The 19,951-nt window shown below is 44.9% G+C and overlaps 1 protein-coding gene across 7 annotated transcripts in view; it reads right to left on the reverse strand.

The window, feature by feature from the left end:
* SOAT1 (sterol O-acyltransferase 1) overlaps positions 1-10,707 on the reverse strand; it is a 28,196-nt gene extending 17,489 nt beyond the window's left edge. The window contains exons 1-2 of one of the 7 annotated variants that reach the window (XM_054073705.1): positions 10,376-10,707; positions 6,292-6,421 (exon numbers count right to left, since the gene is read on the reverse strand). In XM_054073705.1, coding sequence (XP_053929680.1) covers positions 6,292-6,415 — 124 coding nt within the window. In that variant the 5' untranslated portion in view covers positions 6,416-6,421; positions 10,376-10,707. The other 6 variants (XM_054073703.1, XM_054073701.1, XM_054073702.1 and 3 more) reach the window with 6 other exon arrangements.
* Positions 10,708-19,951: the final 9,244 nt, after the last annotated feature.

Here is a 19,951-nt window from a genome sequence, read left to right on the forward strand (position 1 = left end):
GGCCACTGGAACAGGCTGCCCAGGGAGGTGGTCGAGTCACCTTCCCTGGAGATATTTAAGGAACTGGTGGGTGAAGTGCTTAGGGACACGGTTTAAGGGAGTGTTAGGAATGATTGGACTCGATGATCCTGTGTGTCCTTTCCAACCTGGTGATTCTATCATCCTATTTTGTCTGTAAAAAGCCTATGGCTTGTGCAGCAGTTAAGAACAGACCAGCAACAACAGCTGATTACTTAGTAGCCTCGTAACGCGATAGCAAGCAAAGAAACTGCTTTACACCACAAATTTTTGGCTGCATGCAAAGATCCATTTTTACAAAACTAGAATTCCTGGTTTTAAGCATCTCACCTCCAAAACAAAAAAAATTACCTCAGTATTTACCCCCATTATGCTGTTACACTTGCCAAACAGCAGCAGTTTGGGAAACAATTTGAGAGAAGAGTGTAAAATACCACTAGAGTTGCTTGTCCCACTCAGCTTGTACACTTTTCTGGTCTCAAATGGACTTCCTTCCCGCATCCCCAATAAATAAAAAAAAAAAACACATCAAGTTGTTCCACAAGCAGCAGAACTGTATTCTTTTCATATTGGCTCTACTCCCCAACTGTGCCTCTCCACAATTTTATTTATTGGGCCCCTTCCCCATCACTACTACGCTAGGAACCACCTTGTCCTCACGGGCCAAGAGGCAGACCAGAGCTCAAAGTACAACAAACCTTTTCCTGCAAAGAAGCAAGAATTTGTGTCTCTTACCCAGCTGCCACTCTCCAGGACTCTAGAGTTTGCTTGAAGCTACCCAACAAGGCCAAAGAGGACAGGATACATGAGACTTAAGTGACTGTGCTATTTCCTTAGTAAGCCAAGCTAAAAATAAAGAACCACTGTTTCGGCCATGTATTTCCTGTAAAATCTCGTGTTTAAAGCCTCAGCTATTACAACCACCCAGGAGTGGCTCATTTGGGAAATAAAACACTCTTTTTGGCTACTTAGGGAAATAAAACACACTTTTTGACTTGGAAGGCCTTCAAGATGGATACAGTTTTACAGGTACCTAACCTACAGCTTTCCTGGTTGTATAGGAAATGAGGCCAGTCTCTGACCTGCTGACGCTGTAACTGCTAAATTCTACTCAGTGCCCCTCCTAACGCTTTATTCACCCTCACGCGAGTACATATGCACAGATTAGACTAGAAATGTAGCATCTTTTAGAAGTCTTCACAAACAAGATATTTAGCGTCTTCAGTGTATGTATGCATCTCCTATAACAAAGTCAAATCACCTGTAAGCTTGTTGCTTCTCTTCCAGAACAAAGTGTCTCCTGTAGGAAAAAACCTCATCCCAAACCAGCTAATTCTGCTGCGTTGCATCACACCATAAACTAAAGTTGTGTAACAAGGCCAATACCAGATAAAACAAACTTGTCATTTTCTCGAATCACTCATCTTCTATTGTGCAAGCTGCTACTTAGGTTCCAAAAGGTCATTCAAGAAAAGAATCATCACATGATTTTTAGCAACCCTTGCTCTGCTGAAAAGTCCAAATCACCATTTTTGACACTGAAAATGGAGACTGGACCCTTCTGTATCACTTTGAGATTGCAACATCATTACAAAAATGGACTCAAGGCTACAAAATACAAGCAAGAGCATCTTAGCAGTTAAAACAAGATTGATTATGCTTAAGAAAATGGGAAGTATAAAGTCACGAGGAAGAAAATCTTTGGAGACTAGTCTGAAACAATAGCAAATTTCACAAGAGATGGAAGCAAAGTTCGCTCTGAAAGATCTTTGCTCACAGGAAGAAGTTTTAACTTAATGGGAGTTGTGTTCCCTCCCATCAGCAAAAACTGATCCTTGCAGGATGCAACTCCTCTGCGCAACACTAATTCCAAGAAGGTTCAAAAGTCAGAAGAAAAAAGCGAGCAATCTCATTGGAGATGACTGGAGAAGCATCCCCTTTCATACGACCTGTTAGCGCTGGAGATTAGGATCCACAAAAAAACAGGTTCTACAGAAGCTGCCTGCAACCCAGCCCTCTGAACCACTGCCACTCGAGCTGTTCCAGCACCCTGGCTTATTATTGAGCAGTTTGAACAATGCAGGGAGACTACTGCAATCTAAATTTCTGCATAGGGATTCAGTCTCTTCAGAAAAAAAAGCTAGGAAAAGTGCACAAACTTCAGTTTCTTGCCACTGATCAAAAAAGGCCACTTCATTACAGTCAAGTACACCACCCACAGGTAAGAAGCATTTTCTCCTAATGACATCAGGATCTGTTTGGCTTCAGGATCTGTTTGGAAAATCAGATACAAACTGCACCAAATACTGCTCTTCCCTAAAAGGTTTAAAAAGACTATCTTCATTATTTCTCGATCAGACAACTTACCTCTCAAGAGATTAAAGTAACACAGGCAGAAGGATCCCCTGTTCCTGTTGGATACCTGGATTCAGAGGCTCCATCTTTAGAAACACTGAAGATGTTACGTAAAGGAAAACAATGTTAAAGCCAACCTAGTGCAAGGCTGTTGTAAAGAGTGGAAGTATTCCATACCTTGTACAACACAACATGTGTTAATAATCTGATGCTAATAAGCCTTATTCTGACTTATGGTAATTTATTTGGCCACTCAGCAAACAGATGCAAGTTATGACTAGTTCCCTCCCAGAGCTCAGCTAATCTGCTTAAAGAATGCACAGGTCACAGAGCACTGTGCTGCAGTTGGGCAAAGAATTCAGCTAAAAAGTATTTCTAGAGGGCCTTGGGACCCAAACAGCCTCTTCACCAGCAGGAGGAAACACCATCATTCTCTTCATTGTGCCACCACATCCACAGGCTCTTCACAAGAAGCTGCTCAGCCTTCACCAAACCAATGGGTTGCAAAGCATGAGTGCTTTGCAATTACCAGAATCCATCTGGTCTCAGACAAGACAGCTCTGTTTGATCCGCCTCCCTGAATCACATCCAAGAAACTCTATCCAGGCAGCTTAATCCCAAAATCTGTAAGAAAAGCTTGTTGATACAATGAACGCTTATTGCTGTGAGTCAGACAGCAAATCCTAAAGCTTTCCAAATTGGTATTGCTCCCTGCTTTAGAGCTTCCTCCTACATCTATCAGTAGCCACACAATTCAACGCAGCTTCATGAACTTTTGCACGGAGAATGATCGATAGTAACCCCTCCACTGGAAGAGAACAACCTCTTCCTAAGACCAACGTTGCCCAACAACAGGCTTACTCACACCAAACAAAGATGTCACAGAGCTTGTTTGCAGACCAGCCTCCAGATACACTTCTAATCCTTTTCTGATTTCTGAGGGAACACGGGCAGACTCCACAACCATCAGTTTACTGTTTTGAGTGGTCTAATCTTCGCATTTCAGAGGTACTCAGATACATGCTTCAGAGCCATATCCTCTCTAACCTATCAAGATCTGCCCACCCAGTTCGTATTGAGCTCATTTCAGGTAAGTTTTCTTGCAACTGGTACTGCCTGATATCAATATCCCAGTAAGCAGGAGAGTTTCATACTTATGCATCTCCAGCTGAAAACATATAAGGCTAATTTTATTAAGGAAGCCCAGCTTTTGACAGGGGTTCCTAGATCACCTGTGGACTCTATGCCAGGACCAAATTAGTTGTTCAACTATGACACTGGACCCAGTTCAAGGAAGAGAAGTGATATATGAGACTGAAGTTCAACTAATCTGTCAAAGTGAAAAGGCTGAGTGATTACAAGAAACAAACACATCAAGGGGCAGAATAATTCTCACAGCAATCTTAAAGCACTGAATATTTCCACATTGCTATAAATACAGGGGTGTCCGAGTACAATGATTCAGTCTTAGAACTCAGCAAGCAATGAGATGGTTTTCAGCAGAATTGATGAGAAGGAAAAAATAATCTAAACCATACAAACGGAAGAGTCAGACCTAACGTAGCTCTAAAGTCAATATATGGAATAAAATTATTCCTCCAAATAATTTCAGATCAGCCAAGGCATCCGAGTTTTAATAAAGAAAGGATTAATGGCCTAGAAGTTTCTGCATAACTTCACCGGAAACAAGTCAGTTGGCCCTTGACACATTAACTCTTAAGTTAAAAAGCAGACTGTGTTCGCTAATCAGGATCAAGGGTGGGAAATCACATTAGCAACTTAGTTTTTCTACAGAAATAATTGTTACAAAGACATTACATATTTGCTGGCATACCAGATACCACCTTGACCTGGGTGGAACCCCTTGACTGCAATAAGCATGCATCTTGTCTAAAATTCAACACAACACCGAGTGTTCAGATATTAAAGTATAAAGAGGATGTTGCCAGACTTAGCAGCCTGAGGGGCCTTTGTGTACAGCAGGCCCAAGGCCTTAGAAACAGCTATTCAGAAGTGACTGGCTAGGACAAAAATGTAAGAAAATAAGTCTAAGGCAACTTCTTTTGAGAAATTCTTCTACCTCAGCTTGCTTTCACAGAAAGCTCTATCTATTTACACAAGCTTACAGGACTGCACAAAGAGGCCACTACCCAGAACACGTGAACACTTCAGCTTCAGCCTTTGGGCGACAGAGATACTGATCTGACCCCACCACACAGAGGAATTCCTGACCAGACAAAATCACCTTCTTCCCAGGCCTGTAACGTGGTCAGGCCTCAGAGAGTGACTCATGTCTCCGATCTCTTTATGGTGTTCCTGTTGTTTCCATCACTGTGCTGAGAGTCTGCAGCAACTGGTAACTGGCAAGCATTTCTGTGACACTTCTGTTGAATTGCAGCAACCCTGGAAGGCAGGAGGCACTCTGAACAAACTGTGATTCCTCTCAGCTGTCCTCCACTGCAGTTTATACCGTATTGAAACACATCTCATTGTTCTAAGCCAGTCCACCAGGCACGTGTACACACATGAAAGCTCAGCACACTTTCAACACATCTGTCCCAGAATGTTTACTTGCTATTCACACATAGTACCTCACCTGCACTGACATTGTGTCACATCTCAGAGGTATTAAAATGGAAGACTTTCAAAGACAGGCACATCCATCTACTCACATGTAACATTAAGGCCTTTTCTATAGATAAAAAGGTAGAAGTCTGCTTCTAAACCCACTGTAACCGATTTCCATTAGATATCAAATCCTCACAATTTTCCAAAACTCGCATTAATGGAACTGTCCCATTTAATTCAGTTAAATGATGGTAACATCAACAGCTTAAAATCCCAAGTCTCCTACTAGTTTGTGGGATAGGGTGTCTCCAACTTATTTTTTGCAAGAAGAAACCTGACTTGTCTTAAATTTAAGTTTGCTCCAACTCCCGTTTCAGTTGAAAAAAGATCTGTGAAATAGAGACATTATTCAGAGGCACACCAGTAAGAAATATCTCCCTGAGTCACTGGCACCAAGGTTTTGGAACTTAGATTCTCATGGCACATTGCAATAAACTAGTTTACCTTTTGCTTATTCTGTCTCCCAAAGAGAAAGGAAACAACCTTCTTATCACTGGGCTGGAATGTGGTACAGCATAACTCAAGAATTGGAGAAAGTCACTGTGTCCACAGAGTCCACAAGCAAAACCACTCAAGCTGCCACAGAACTGTCCCTGCAACTCCAGGGACAGGACATACGCAGCAGTGACCCTCCCACAAAGCCAGCTATAAGCCACGTGACTTTTAAGTTGACCACAATATAAATGAATACAAACCCAAATGCTGACTGTTCTACTACACCTTTTAGGGCAGCCAAGGTTCAAACTGGGAGCTGTTCTGACATTATCAGAGCCCTGTAGGAGCAGAGAATCATTTTTTTGTGGCATCCTACCTCCATCTGTCTGTCAGGATAGATACACCACCTTTGCCTGGTATGTTAAAGATCATTTTGTTCCATCTTCACAAAGATGCATACTTGAAGCTTGTAAAAGAAGCAAGATGAAGTCCCCACAAAAGTAATTTAACAGGATTGCTCAGCATCGTTGTCAAGATGCATTTGCACCATTTACAGCATTAAAGCATCTCCTCTTCAAACACATTTCCCCTGCGACAATTAATCACTCTCTAACTCCTGGTAAGCACCGCAGTACACAGCCCCCAAGGGAAAGTTCTGTGGGAGAGCACTCCAAACCACCCAAACCTCCAGAAAAAGTGCAGGTAGTACACAGGGAGCTCCATCTTTGGAGCCTTCTTATGAGCTGAAAAACTGAAATAAAAGAGCAGAGAGGCAAGGACGATGGGGCAGAAAGGACTCTTTAGAGGAGCTCACATGCTAGAGATTGCAACTACTCCCGAGTGAAAAAATCTTACCATTGCTTGAGTTTTGAAGCGACCTCTCGCTCTCAGGTATCCTCTGGGTTTCTTCATTTTCAGGGGTCTTGCAGGTTGTAGCAGAGCCAGGCTGGCGTTTCCTTACACAGTCTTCACCTGCCATTACTGCCTAGCTAGACCAGAAAAGGATAGCAGAAAATTAATGACAAAAGAAACTCATTTACTCTTTACACTGTCCAAGAATAAATTTACATAGCCCCCTTTACACTAAAGTTAGACTTCCTTCCTCCCCTTATGGATTCAGAGCAAGGGCAGAAGAAATTAAGCACACATTTGTGTTAGTCGTTTATGGTGGATCACGCTCCCTTACCACAAGAAGTAAAGGAACTATGTAACCAAGCAAAATCCACCACCAAAACACCTACTCACAGCTCTCTCCTTTCCCCTACAGTCCTCCTAAGTATTTAAAATTACTTAAGCCTGTGTGAAATCTTTATAAGTCCAAAAAGCCCTTGAAAATGCTTTCTGATTGCCAGTCAGACAGAACAGTTTGTCTGCAGGTAGCTCTGGCAGGTTTGCTTTGCAGAATCACCGGCATTATTTCACCTGAGTCAAGCCCCTCCCTGCCAAGTCTTCAGTTCCTGAAAGAGTAGCTTCCTCAGACTCTGCTCGGCCAGACAACGGCTGCATTGCAAACCACGGGAACTCAGGAAGAGAGGATCAGGTGTGAACTACGCCAGATTCAATGACAAAGGTCACTGCTGCTAGCGGGGAACACCTGAATCACCCCAGCGTGGCTGAAAACACAAAGTCCTCAGTTACTGAAAATGGGAAAAGAGATTCTAATTTGGTCACAAAGTGACATTCCCGCACACTCTCCACAAAATTCAGTTCAAGAACCTCAGAGATGTAGCTACAACCAGGGAAAATTTTCAGAATCGGACTTCCTAAACCCCACACAGACAAGTATGCAACCACATTTTCAAACTAACGCTTCTCCTTTTTGATGTATTTTTTCACCTTGGCACAAACTCTTAAATAGACGCATGCTTTGTTGCTAGTGAACAGAATACATGCACCAGCACAGACGAGCTGTTAGAGACGGGCACAGAAAATTCATGCACTTGTGGAGAAGCTACAGAACTTATAAGGACAGATTTCCTGAGACTACTCAGGCTGACACTTCTGCAAAAGGGAAACAAGACTTGGGATGAGAGGTTTTTCAGGACTCAGTTTCCTATGTTCTTCCCTCTAGAAGCGTCTCCCATTCTCCTTTCAGGCACCACAGCATATACCAGAAAAACCCTTTTGCAACGCTAAATAACAGATCATTAACACAATAGCCAACACCATTTCCTGCAGCACTGCCTCTCCTCCTAGCTCTCACTGCCTCTGGAGATCACAGCCAGGTCTACAGATATAAACCAAAGAACATAAAAACAATAAACTTCCTGCTCCCAGCTGGCTTTGTATAGTATCTGATAGCTCATATTATGACATTTACATAACACAAAAAGCATTTACATGAAGGACAGAAAGACCCAGGTGATAATACGGTAAATCTTCCTACAGTAACCATGCTCACCAGCACAGAAAGGTGGCTGGCAGGACATACTCACTTCTATCAGCTCTGTACACAGTTACTGCTGCAACACTCCTGAACAACCCTCTTAAAGCACAGATCACTCACCATCATGAAGATATTGCTCTTCCCAGACATGGTACAGCCACATGATGAGAGAGCATGAGAGCAAAGGATCATTTTGTCCACCTGGGGCTTATAACCAGGCAGAGATCGGGATAGGAAAGAATTTCAGTCTTTAAATCAAGCTGCCATACATGTTCACATACTAACAAGCTACTCCCTAGACCACTGGCAAGCTCTCCACTGCCCTCTGATCCAGTTTAACCTGTGCTTGTGAGCCAAATTTGTCCTAAAGGTGTAGGTTTTCCAGATCTAACAGTGGGCCACAAGTTTCATCCTCTTCTTAGTATGCTTTTCAATCCCTTCAAGAGGTGACGGCATCACTCCTTCCTCTCCAGTGCAGAGTGGTTAGAGTATTCGACCGAAGGGCTAACAGGAAGGAATTCAAGAGTCACAGGAAGGGGGTAGGAAAAATCATGTGTGGGAGAAAATAAAATGAAGTCGTTTAAGTTAAGAGTTATTAAATTCAGATAGACCAAGGGATCACAAAAATGCCTTTTTCACATGAAATAAGAACTGTTCAAGGGCGAATCTACATAACTGAACATTTCTCCAAGTCTAGTTCACATAAGACTAGAGGTAAAACGTTACAGTACCTAAGCAGCCATCAGCACCTAAAGAAGGCATTAGACCTTGCTCCTTCAGATCTCTGCTAGAACCACATCAACCACCATACAATGCCATGCCATAATAGGTCCAAAACGCTCTCCACCAAAAGGAAACCACTCTTCACAACTAGTTGCACAGTTGCTCCTTTCACCCCAGTCAGTGCACTTCTGCAGGACATGGAGCCACAAACGCGTCCCACGATCAGATCTCCCAGCAGAAATTCCGTGATTTTATAGGCGTGATTGTGTTACACACTCGTAAAAGATGTAGAGATACTTTAAGTTTCTCCACCTTCCCTTTCCAAACACCCGTAATGACAAGCCTGCTTTAGGAGAAGAACAACATCCTATGGGAAGCAGATCTTTGCGTTTCAAAAGGCTTGGGAGCCAGAAAGCCACCTCCTCCCTCCAACACCACTTATACCAAACAATAACCTTATCCCAACACCTTCCAGGTCTCCCAGCGTTTCCTTCAGCCCCTGGTCATAGCGTTAACCGAGTGTGCTCCATCCCGGGGTGGGCAGCAACATGGAAAATACCAGCAAATGAACTGTCTATGACTCATTTTGGAGTTTTAGAAAGCAAGCATCCCTTGTCAGGCCTGGGCAACAGGAGGCAGTGATCTCCAACAAGAGCTAGGACAGAACATATTTCCCACTTAAACGCACATGGATAAATTTTGCCAGAAATTGTATGCATATTCTATTACTTTCCAAGGTCTAATTTAAACGTTATTATGAACTTCACAATAGTCAAAAGTCTTGCCGATTTGGAGCTTTGGGTCCAGCCCTGTCTGACCTTGCATTTGAGATGGGGAGAAACGGCGAACAGAGGGTATCGCAGAATATCCCTCTGTTCAGCACAGATCACACCGAATACAAGGCATTCTCACCTGCAGAGAATGAACAGAGTCTGGAAAAATACTGTTTGAAAGAAAACCTGCTCTCAGAGGAAAAAGTACAACATGCTATCAGAGAAAGAACACAAGCTCTCAGAGGGACATTTTGTCTAACTTCCAAAAAATACAATAACTTAGGCGAAACTCCGCTTTAGGTTAAATCACAAATACTCCACTTTTGTAACCGTAACCACTCTCGCGCCGCAGCGAAGCTAAGGTCACCCCGGGGCTCACCTGCGGCGTCAGGAGGGGAAAGGAAATGAGACGGGAACCCGCGGGCTCCAGGCACGCCCGAGCCCTCGGAGCCGGCTCCCGCCCGGCCGATTCCCTGCCAACACGCGGCAGCGCTGCCCCCCGGCCCAGCCCTGCGGAGAGGCTGCGGGAACCGAACCCCCCCTCAAATTCCCGGGACCGTCACCTGCGGGCGGCCGTGCCGCTACCTCCGCTTCCCGCCGGGGCCTCTGCCCAGAGCGCGCATCACCGCGCGGGGGGAGCAGCACCGCCCATTGGCTGCGAGGCGGCCTCGGGGGCGGAAGCGGCGCCGCCCATTGGCTGCGAGGCGGCCTCGGGGGCGGAAGCGGCGCCGCCCATTGGCTGCGAGGCGGCCTCGGGGGCGGAAGCGGCGCCGCCCATTGGCTGCGAGGCGGCCTCGGGGGAGGGGGCCGCGGCGTAGCGGGGGCGCGCGGCGCGCACGTGGGGCGCGCGCCCTCCGCTGTTTCCTGCCTTCCCTCCCCCAGCTTTGCGGGATGGGGTCGCTCCCCGGCACTTTATCCCGGTCCTAAAACTGAGGGAGAGGTGCGCCTCGTCCCCGGGAACACGAGACGGCCGTGACCACCCCGGGCGGGGTCAGTCAGCACCCACGGGCAGGAGAAAACCCCTCCTTCCTACACCCCCCGCAGAAAGAAAACTCACTGCCAGGAACAGGGAGGACACGGGAGTCAAGGCTGGGAGCGCTGAGCACCTGGCACCCTCCTCCGTCCTTCTCCTTCAGAGGGATCGCAGGAGTTGTCCAACAAACGCCGAGACGGGAGTCCTCCCCAGGGAGTGTCTGCAGAGCGGCTCTGTGGGAGCCAGGGGCTATTTATAGGGGAAAGTTAAACCACAGCAGCTGCCACTTTGAGGGGCGTCCCCACCTCCCGAGGAGCGGAGGGTGGTGCTCGTCCTCGCGGGTTTTACCCGGGGAGCATGAGCTGCGAAGGGCGAGTGGGGACCCCGGCTGGGGAGGGCTCCTTCCGTCCTGTGCTCCGAAGGGCCAAAAGCTGGGTGTAGGGCTGGGTTCGTACCCCAGCTTTCTCTCTCTCCCCAGGCTCGTGACAGTCCGTGAGTCACTGGAACGCGTCACCAGCTAACAAACTCCAGTAACCTCTCGGGAGCCGCGTTTACTGCCCAAACGGGAACGTTTTCCCAAAGTCAGGAGGACTAAGCCACTAATTTCCTACTGGCAGGTACACGTCTTTCCTCCTCACGGCTCCAGGGCTATGCTGTGCACGGCCTGTAACCCCGTGTGCCTTGAAAGAGCATCCCAAACCAAGGTACAAAGCTGCGGTGAGGTATTAAAACATCTCTATTGCGTGTCATCTCGTCAGACTTTTGAATAAAATAAATTTGTTTGGACCAACACATACCCAAGACACAGCTTTAACTGCTGGAACTGTTCCAAAGTGGTTTTAAGTAACCTGTGGAGACGCAGAGCTTTGGAGTGACAGTCTAGAATGGATTTGGTTTGCAATGTGCATTCACACAATTATCCCACCACCTCTCTTTTATGATGCTTAATAGGAAAGGTGCTGTAAAAATTAAAATAAAAAATAAAAATCCTGTCATTGCTGAAGTGCAAACATCAGCATGGGTGATAGCATCAGGAATTTTCACATAACTTTGCCCCGCTCTTAAGAAGTCAATTTTAGCACAATGCTGCTTACAGAGGCTCTCAAGTCAGGCTGTACGTGATCGCTGTTGCCCTTGTGCTGAAAATACTGTGCTAGCTACTTACACTGAAGTGTCATGTGGTGCCAGCACCAGTGGGAAAAAAACCAAAAAACAATACCACATCCAAAACTCTCCTAGAGTTCAACAAATTGTCGATGAGAGTGCTTCATCAAAATTACAAATCCTTAACTCTGAGTGGAGGGAAGATGAGGTACCTTTAATACAAAGTGAAGTGCACCTAACCTTCAGAGCTGGTCAGTTTCATTTCGTTATTTTGCCTTGAAGAGGCAATGGATAAGTGCCATCAGATTTCACTGATGACTCTTGGCAAACCTCCCTGGCCAAAGCAGCACAGTGCTATGGGCACCGGGCTTCCCCCCCAGGCTCCTTGTTTCTCCTCAGCAGAGCTCTTTCACAGCCTACCTTCCCTTCCCATTTGGAGGCTGTTTACTGCAGCTCGCTGAGGGTGAAAATCAAAACAGCCGCTCTTGTTACTTTTCTTCCCATCCTTTGCACAAGAACTTGGAAGAAGGCATTTCCAGCTTACACCTCTGCCATTGTCTTCACTGGTCCAAATTACTGCAGTGTTTCATCAGCTACATCATTTACTCTGCTTGTCACCATGGTGCTTGAAATCTTGATGCTTTAGAGTGTTTTCCATGGGTCCTTGCATTACTCAACCATTGCCTAACCACAGCCATTCCCAAGCACTCCTTTCTGACTCACTGCGTGGTCGTTTGCTGACGTGGGAGCCTGTGGCCCTGACACCTCAGCCTTTTGCTTAAGCTTCACTTGCTCTCACCTATCCAGTGCCAGGCAGCAACTTGATTTCTGCAGCACTGCTTGCTTCCCCCTTTTCCTTCTTTTCTCTCTCTATTCCCCCCTCCCCAGGCAGCCTGCATCACAATTTACAGATCTCATATGCGCACTGTGTACTGGTGACTGCAGACATGCTTGATGTAGTGCTGTAGGGCTAAGCCTGCCTTATGCCTATCCGCTCAGTGGGAGCACAAGGAAAAGCCCTTGTTGTTAATGCCTATGTGCAGCCCAGGGTGGATGGATACATCCATATGATGCTGGTAGGGTCTGTCCAGGCCAGGGGAGGCACTGGGGAGGCAGCAGCGTGGCTTGTGGTGTCCCCTCTCATGGAGAGGTTGGGATGATGGGAGGCAAGGCAGAGGGATGAGGCTTTCACAAGCCCTCTATAAAATCTGTGCCTGATCCTGTTCCTTCCTATCATCTTTGGCACTGCTGCAAAATAGATGTGATCAATGCTGCCTACTTTTAATTCTGTAAAACTCTAATTTACTTTCTATTTTAACATTTCTGGTGCTAGTCAGCCCTGGGACCAAGTAGCTGTGTCTGTTTCTGATGCCTGCATTTATTGACCAGAATGATTTGTTCATTGAAAGCATCTATCTGGGCTTTAAAGTCAGTGACCTGAGAGCCTCAATACTTTCACGTATTTCAGTAAAGTGTTGTATGTCCTATAATAAGCTGTTTAAAACTCCAGTTTGTAATTTCCCAACATGATGTACTATAGCAACAGCCTAAAATATAAATGAAAGAGCTCCCTCAGGTGGTTACAAGATATTGTAACAAGTTTCACTTAATATTTTTTCTCTTTAAACCAAATCAAACCAAACCAAACTGACAGTAATGTTAGATCTATAATGTAAAGCTGGTTATAAATATAGCAATAAATGATATTTCATTTTTTCATAAACAGAAAAAATGTTGTGGATGTAGGACTACGTCCAAAACTCAGCCAGGAAAGTGCTGCAGTTAAAAATTAAGACACTGGAGGACTTCAGCCTGTTCTGCTAATGCATGATTGAATTTTGGCAGGAAAAATGAAAACTAGCTCCAGCAGACATCACATTATTGAGGGTGCCTGAAGTGTTTACAAATCATAAAGATTGCTTTTTAAAAACTCTGCTTCAAGTTTTCACTGTTCCTGCTATCATTGCGTCAAGATTTCATGTGTAACAACCCTTGCTCTTCTTCACTTTGCATGAGGTGTAGTGTATTCAAAATATTTGATGAAAGAGATTCAGATCAGCAGACGTTCGGGAAAAGAGAGAGCAGCAGGAATGAAACTCCAACTTCAGTGAGCAATTCCTCGCACTCTTAATTTCCAAGCAATGAACTTGCTGGTTTTGCTGGCATGTGAAACAGTTGGAAAGGAACAATTGCATCTCTCTCGGCAGAGGGCAGTTGTATCCTCACTCAGGCATTGTACAACTTTTTGCTACTGTACTGAAATCATCCTTTGAAAAAAAGAAGTGAAGCCCTGCTGCCAGCCAGCAGGTGCTACCTTCCTCTACAAGCTCAGAAATCATAGAATCAGAATCACAGAATGGTTTGGGTTGCAAGGGTCATTAAAGATCACCCAGTTCCAATGCCTCTGCCGTGGGCAGGGACACCTTCCACTTGGTCAGGTTGCTCCAAGCCCCATCCAACCTGGCCTGGAACACCTCCACGGATGGGGCAGTCACAACTCTTCCAGGAAACTTGTGCCAGTGCCTCACCACCTCATAGGAGAATTTTTCTTCCTAAGATGTCACCTCAATCGCCCCTCTTTCATCTTAAAACCGTTCCCCCTCATCCTATCACTGCACTCCCACAACCGAGCAAGAAGTGCAACAGCCAACTTAATTGCTGTGATTCCATTGTTGAAAAAAGAAACTTACATTATTTTCTGGGGAGCAAATGATTTTTCCTTTTCCATCCATTTCGAAGTAATAGGATGAATATTGCCAGCTGGGCTGGTGTAATATTTGGGGGCTTGTTTGTTTAAATTAGGGCGGTTACTTCTCTTCTGCAATGATTCAGTCCAAGGAGGGACTGCTGATGGTTATACAAGTTGAGGGACTGCTGATGGTTATACAAGTTGAGGGACTGGAGGGGGCAGTGGTTTCCAACTTTCCTGCCTTGGAAAGAAGTTTTGGGTGATGGTAAGGGAGAACACAGTAGGAGCCAGGAGCATAAACAAAGCAGGAAGAAAGAAAATCCAGATTTTTGTCTAGTCTCCCAGAAGAATTGGACTGAAACTCAGCACCTCTCACCATAGAAACAAGTAGAGCAGTAAAGAATGTACAAACCTGATACAATGCGGTGCTTACTGAAGGAGATGGCAAGCGAGAAGGAACACTTCCAAAACCTTGAATTCAGATAGCTCTGTGTCGCAGCTGAGTCTCTGGCATTTCTCTTGCATTTCACTGAAAGCAAAAAAAAAAAAAAAAAAAAAAAAAAAAGTTAGAGTTACAAAGCTGAAAGAGGAGCTTTTGCTCTAACCTCAGCTGAGGAGCAGCAAAAATGGAAGGTTATAATGGAACTACACTGGGAGGTGAAGCAATGTGCAGGGTTTGCTGCAGTTGGTCTGCTTTGGGCTCAGTTGATGTGGTTACAAAAACATCTTTGTGCTCAGCCCTATTCCGTTGTTGGCTTAGCGCCTTGAGGCTTACATGCTTTGGAAATAGGGATGAGGAGATGAAAACTTGAGCTTGTTTTAAGGATTTAAATCTGAAGGTGGCAGGCCCAAGAGAGAGATTCTGAGTTCAGGCATGTAGGTCATGCAAGAGAGGTCTTGTCTTCACTAGCAAGTTAATATGAAATACAGTAAAATGGTCCTGTTCAACCCTTGCCCATGCAAAAAAAAAAAAAAAAAAAAAATCCCTCATTGTATAAAGTGGCTGGAGAAACATGAACTGACAAACCAACCAGAGAATAGGGTAAACCTCAAGTGCATTCACTTCATCCTTTGCCACTGCCATCTCTCTACAGCAGGGGCACACGTTAGCATCATCAAGCAGCCAGCAGTGCTCACTTCCCACAGCTTTTCCACTTGTGCTTTCCTCACCCACTGCTTGCTCCTTACTTCCCATTTGTGAGCTTGTTCACCTGGTTGCAAAAGGCTTCCAGAGCCCACAATAGCAATCACCCTTCTTCTGAGCAGAAGTCTTTGTTTTACAATTCTGAAACTGTGTCTTACAAGACCTCATTTTCCTGTCACCTGCCTATCTGACACCAAGGTACAGAAGAATCACTGCTGTGATGTTACTGCAGTCTGTGGTTTTAGGAGAAGAGTTGCAGGCTGAAAGCTTTCTGGTGGCATTCCAAGTAAGCTGTCATGAGGAGAGAATCCAACATGCAAGACCTCAGCGCTGAGGGAAAATCAGAGGGTTTCCTCTACTCAGAGGAAAAGTGTAAAACTATAAATGCTAACTCAGTAACTTCCCAGGAATGAGCATGTGCCATGCTGAGACCGAATATATCATTATCAACTCCCGGAAGGCAGATTGCTATTTCAGACTGTGCAGTATAACAGCTCCAGGGGACATACAAACAGAGGATGCTGACAATTTCACAGCTCCTGCTTCCCTGTGAGGCAGAAAATATAAGTGCTCCAAAGCTCTTTCGCATGAACACAGAAGTAATGTTTTCCGGGACCATGAAAAGCAGAGGAAGACAAGTGCATTCTCTGCAAACTGGGAGAAAAGGAAATGGAATAATCTGCTGTCTTGTCTGCTAAAGGAATATCTTGGTTGATAAATTGAGCTTTGTGGACTGAAGCTATAGAACTGGTCCCTTGCAGAAGAGACAGAGAGGGATGTGAAGTTGGCTCAGGTAGAGGGAAACCTCAGAAGCACAATACAATCCACAGTGGATTCACTCTGTATCAGCCTCTCCCCTAGCAGTGCAGATTATTAATGCACCTAGTATATCTGTCCTTTATCACACTTCCAAGGCAGATGACTCTAGGTAATTTTGTTGTGTGACTACATCCGAAGAAAGAGTAGACAAAAAGGGAAAGGCAGACAGACAGGCAGTCTCTTGCATGCTGAGGTCAAATTCCCCTTTCTGTCACTCTCGGGTACGGGAGAGTTGAGGACAACTCAGAGAGGTAACAGACATACTCTCCTGTCTGCCAGCGGAGACAGATGAGGCACCAGGCAGACTTAAACACACGCTCGGGTGAGCATGACGGTATCATTTCTGACTATGAGAAAGAAGATGCTGGGGTTTCACTCCTCAATGTCTCAACTTCTCTGCATAGTTCAGATTGTGCAGTGAATACCTCAGCTGTGTGAAATGCACTGTTGGCTCTGGGGAGGTATTATTTCAGGTTGGCTGCAGCTGGGTGTACGTAGCATGACTTCAGGCCTCATTAAGTGCACACTTGACAAGTTTTCTGCACAAACTTAAAGGTTTCCTTAAGAAAATAAGACTTATACAGTTGTCCCGTGTGCAGGGGAAGGGAGTGTCTGTCTGTCTGTCTGCCCCAGCTCTTTTACCTCCCAGTCACTGCTGGACAATTTTATACAAATCAGACAGAGAGACAGAGGTTCCAGAAATATTCTGTTCCCGCGAGCTTTGTGAAAAATCCAGCCTAATTAGAGCACAGAGTCTTAATTAATCCTTTGAATGGAGGAAACCTGCAGAGGAACCCAGCTTTTATTACAATAAGCATCTAAATTGGCAGAGATCGCTGGAGCCCATCTAGTCCGATCTCCTGCTTAAAGCACTGCCAGGTTCCAAGTTAGATGAGGCTGCTCAGGGCTTTGTTTTGAAAACCTCTGAGGTGTCAGAGAATCCACTCTGGACCTTGGCTTCACAAAACAAATGTCTCAAGTGCAACTCCTTTTGCTCTGCAGGTCAAAGAATTGATTTTCCCGTCTTTTAAAGTGTCAGCCGATGATAAAGCCTGCAAAACTCCCCACCCAGGCAGTCCACAGGACTCTGCTTATGTTAAATACATTTAACCAGCAGCTGGTTACTTTATCTTGGCAGTCTGTGTTAGTTAATCTTTACAAGTACAAAGGTCACGCTCAGAGACACAAGGCTTTGTTATATCTCATTGTTTGATTTACCAGAAGCTACAAGGGAAGGAGCACTGTTCTGTGTGAGTGGGAACTACAGCCTGGCAAGCTAATGAGAACAAGTCATTCATTAACAGAAGACTTGCTGCTAGGCAAACACACACAGCTGGTACAGGAGAAGAATTTGGATGTGAACTGAGACAGCGTAGTTAGTTCTTTATAAGATGTTTCCTACTTCAGCAAGTTTACGGTCTAAAGACCACACAAAACACATTAAGAGATGAATTAGAGGAAGATTTGGGCTTATGTCTTTTCTGAAAGGTTTGGTAATGAGTAGAAAGGCACAATTTCCAAAAAAGAAATTAAATATTTGCATGTTTAACAGAAGGAACATGTTTTAAACTTCAGTTAGATTTGATTAAATGTATACACTGCTTTCTTGGGTTCCAGTCTATTCTGTGCGCATGCACACATACATATGCATTCACAGAAACATCTTACAAAACCCTGATGCTTTCTCCCACTTCAGTTGTACAATTACACTTTTCCTTAGAGTAGTTTCATGCTACTGAGCATTTTTTAAAGAAAAAATGTTAAAGCAGGAATCTGAAAAGCATGGATATGGAATCCTCACCATAAGAAGGAGATGGAGCTATTGGAATGGGTCCAGAGGAGGGCTACAAGGGCGATCTAAGGGCTGGAGCACCTCCCATACAAGGACAGGATGAGAGAATTTGGGTTGTTCAGCCTGGAGAAGAGAAGGATCTGAGGAAACATCATAGCCCCTACCTGAAGGGGGTGCAAGAAAGCTGGGGAGGGACTTGGCATAGAGGAGAGGACTAGAGGCAATGGCTTTAAACTGGAGGGGGGCACATTTAGACTAGACGTAAGGAGGAATTTCTTTACAATGAGAGTGGTGAGGCACTGGCACAGGCTGCCCAAAGAAGTTGTGGATGCCCCGTCCCTGGAGGTGTTCAAGGCCACGCTGGATGGGGCCTTGGGCAGCCTGATCCAGTGGGAGGTGTCTCTGCCCATTGCTGGGGGTTGGAACTCGATGATCTTCCATCCCTTTCTCCCCCAAGGTTCCTTCCAACCCAACCTATTCTATCGTGATATTTGATACTACATAACTGTGAGGCAGGAACATACACCTTGTCATTTAAAAGATAATCACTTACAATTCTTGCATAATTAAATAAAAAACCTGACAAGGAAGAATCTATCTGGACTTTGTAGAATGAAATAACAACAATATTTTAGACCAAACTCTGACTTTTAAAAGTGATTTAATTAGTTAGGACTATCGCTTAGAGCGTGAGATCGTTCATGGCCATAGTACACGTGCATTTACCAAACTGGTCCAGAACAAGACTGGATCCCTGCCATCCTAAATTTATAACACAGAGCACCAACCCTGCAAAAAGTTGTACCCTCAGGCTTCCTTACAGGATGGAAGACTAAAATCATAAGTGTGTACGACTCAAAACAATACCAGGAAAGCAATAACAGAGAGATCGATCATTGTAATAAGGGCAAATCTGGCAGACATGGTTTTCAGTGTGATTTAGAAAAGGCAAGTGAAGGTGCCAGGAACTCACTGTCTGGCAAAGTGTTCTGACCATGAGTGACAGTGTGAGGAGGCAAGAATATAGAGGTGAAGGGACTATAAGGGTAAGCTAGCACATGAAGCAAAGAGCACGGAGAGAAAGGTCTGGAGTCTTAATGGTCTTTTCAACCTAAATAATTCTATAATTCTAATTCCGTACCATTTTTTTTGTTTTGGTATGTCATGGGGCTTATTCTAAGTCAAATGCAGTACAGTAGTCATCAGGGGAGTCTGAAATGGGATGAGGTTGGTCTCAGAGGCATTGATGGAGGTACTGCAGTACAGTATTGTGCTCTGAAGCAACTGCTGTTCCTTATCTAAATGTCAGCTCCCTGGCTACAGTTGTCTTAGGGAGAGAAAACAAAAAACACAGGAAAAAAAGCTTCCATCTGCAAACCAGAGAACCCCTTTGCTGGCCAATAAGCTAGTAAAGTATCAAATTGGGAACAAACAAATTAGGCTCCTAAACATGAACTAAGGCAACCCGGGAAGTCTGGTGGCAAAACACTCCTATTGACCCACCTGCAGATGAGTGCCTGAAAGCCTGAGTCATCACCAGCACTGTCAAGGGACCTCATATTACCTCAGCAAATGTAGTTCACCAGTAAGCACACTGTGCAAGCTGAGTACTAATTTCCCAGCAGACGCAGAGTCTTCTCATCATTTTTGTTTGCTAGAGTCAACATTTTCCAGAGAAGAAGGCAAACAAACAACATTCTTAATGTTCTTATTTAGCATAACCTTCTGCAACCTTTCATGCACTAAATAGATGCTTGGGAAGGGTAGTGCAGCTGTAGTACTTACAGAAAAGGAAAACAATTACTGAAGAAATGCTGTAATCTGCCTGTTCCGTGTCTCTTTGTCTCTGGGCTTTACTCTGATGGAGGCTGTGAAAAGGTTATGGGTTATACCATGAGGGGCATAGTGCATGCAGAACCACAGAACAGTTAACGTGCTGCTGTTTACAGTTAAAGATAAGTACACACAGACCAGCCACACAGTTATGATATGAGGGTGGTTAGTTACCCAGTATGCCTAACACAAACCCACAGGACCAAATAAAAAAAAAGAGTTGGGGTGCCTGAGATGCTGTAGTGAGCTGGCTTTCTCTGCACCCAGTCACACTCACCT

Source organism: Cuculus canorus, chromosome 8 (genome assembly GCF_017976375.1).
Source record: "Cuculus canorus isolate bCucCan1 chromosome 8, bCucCan1.pri, whole genome shotgun sequence".
Taxonomy (NCBI): Eukaryota; Metazoa; Chordata; class Aves; order Cuculiformes; family Cuculidae; genus Cuculus; species Cuculus canorus.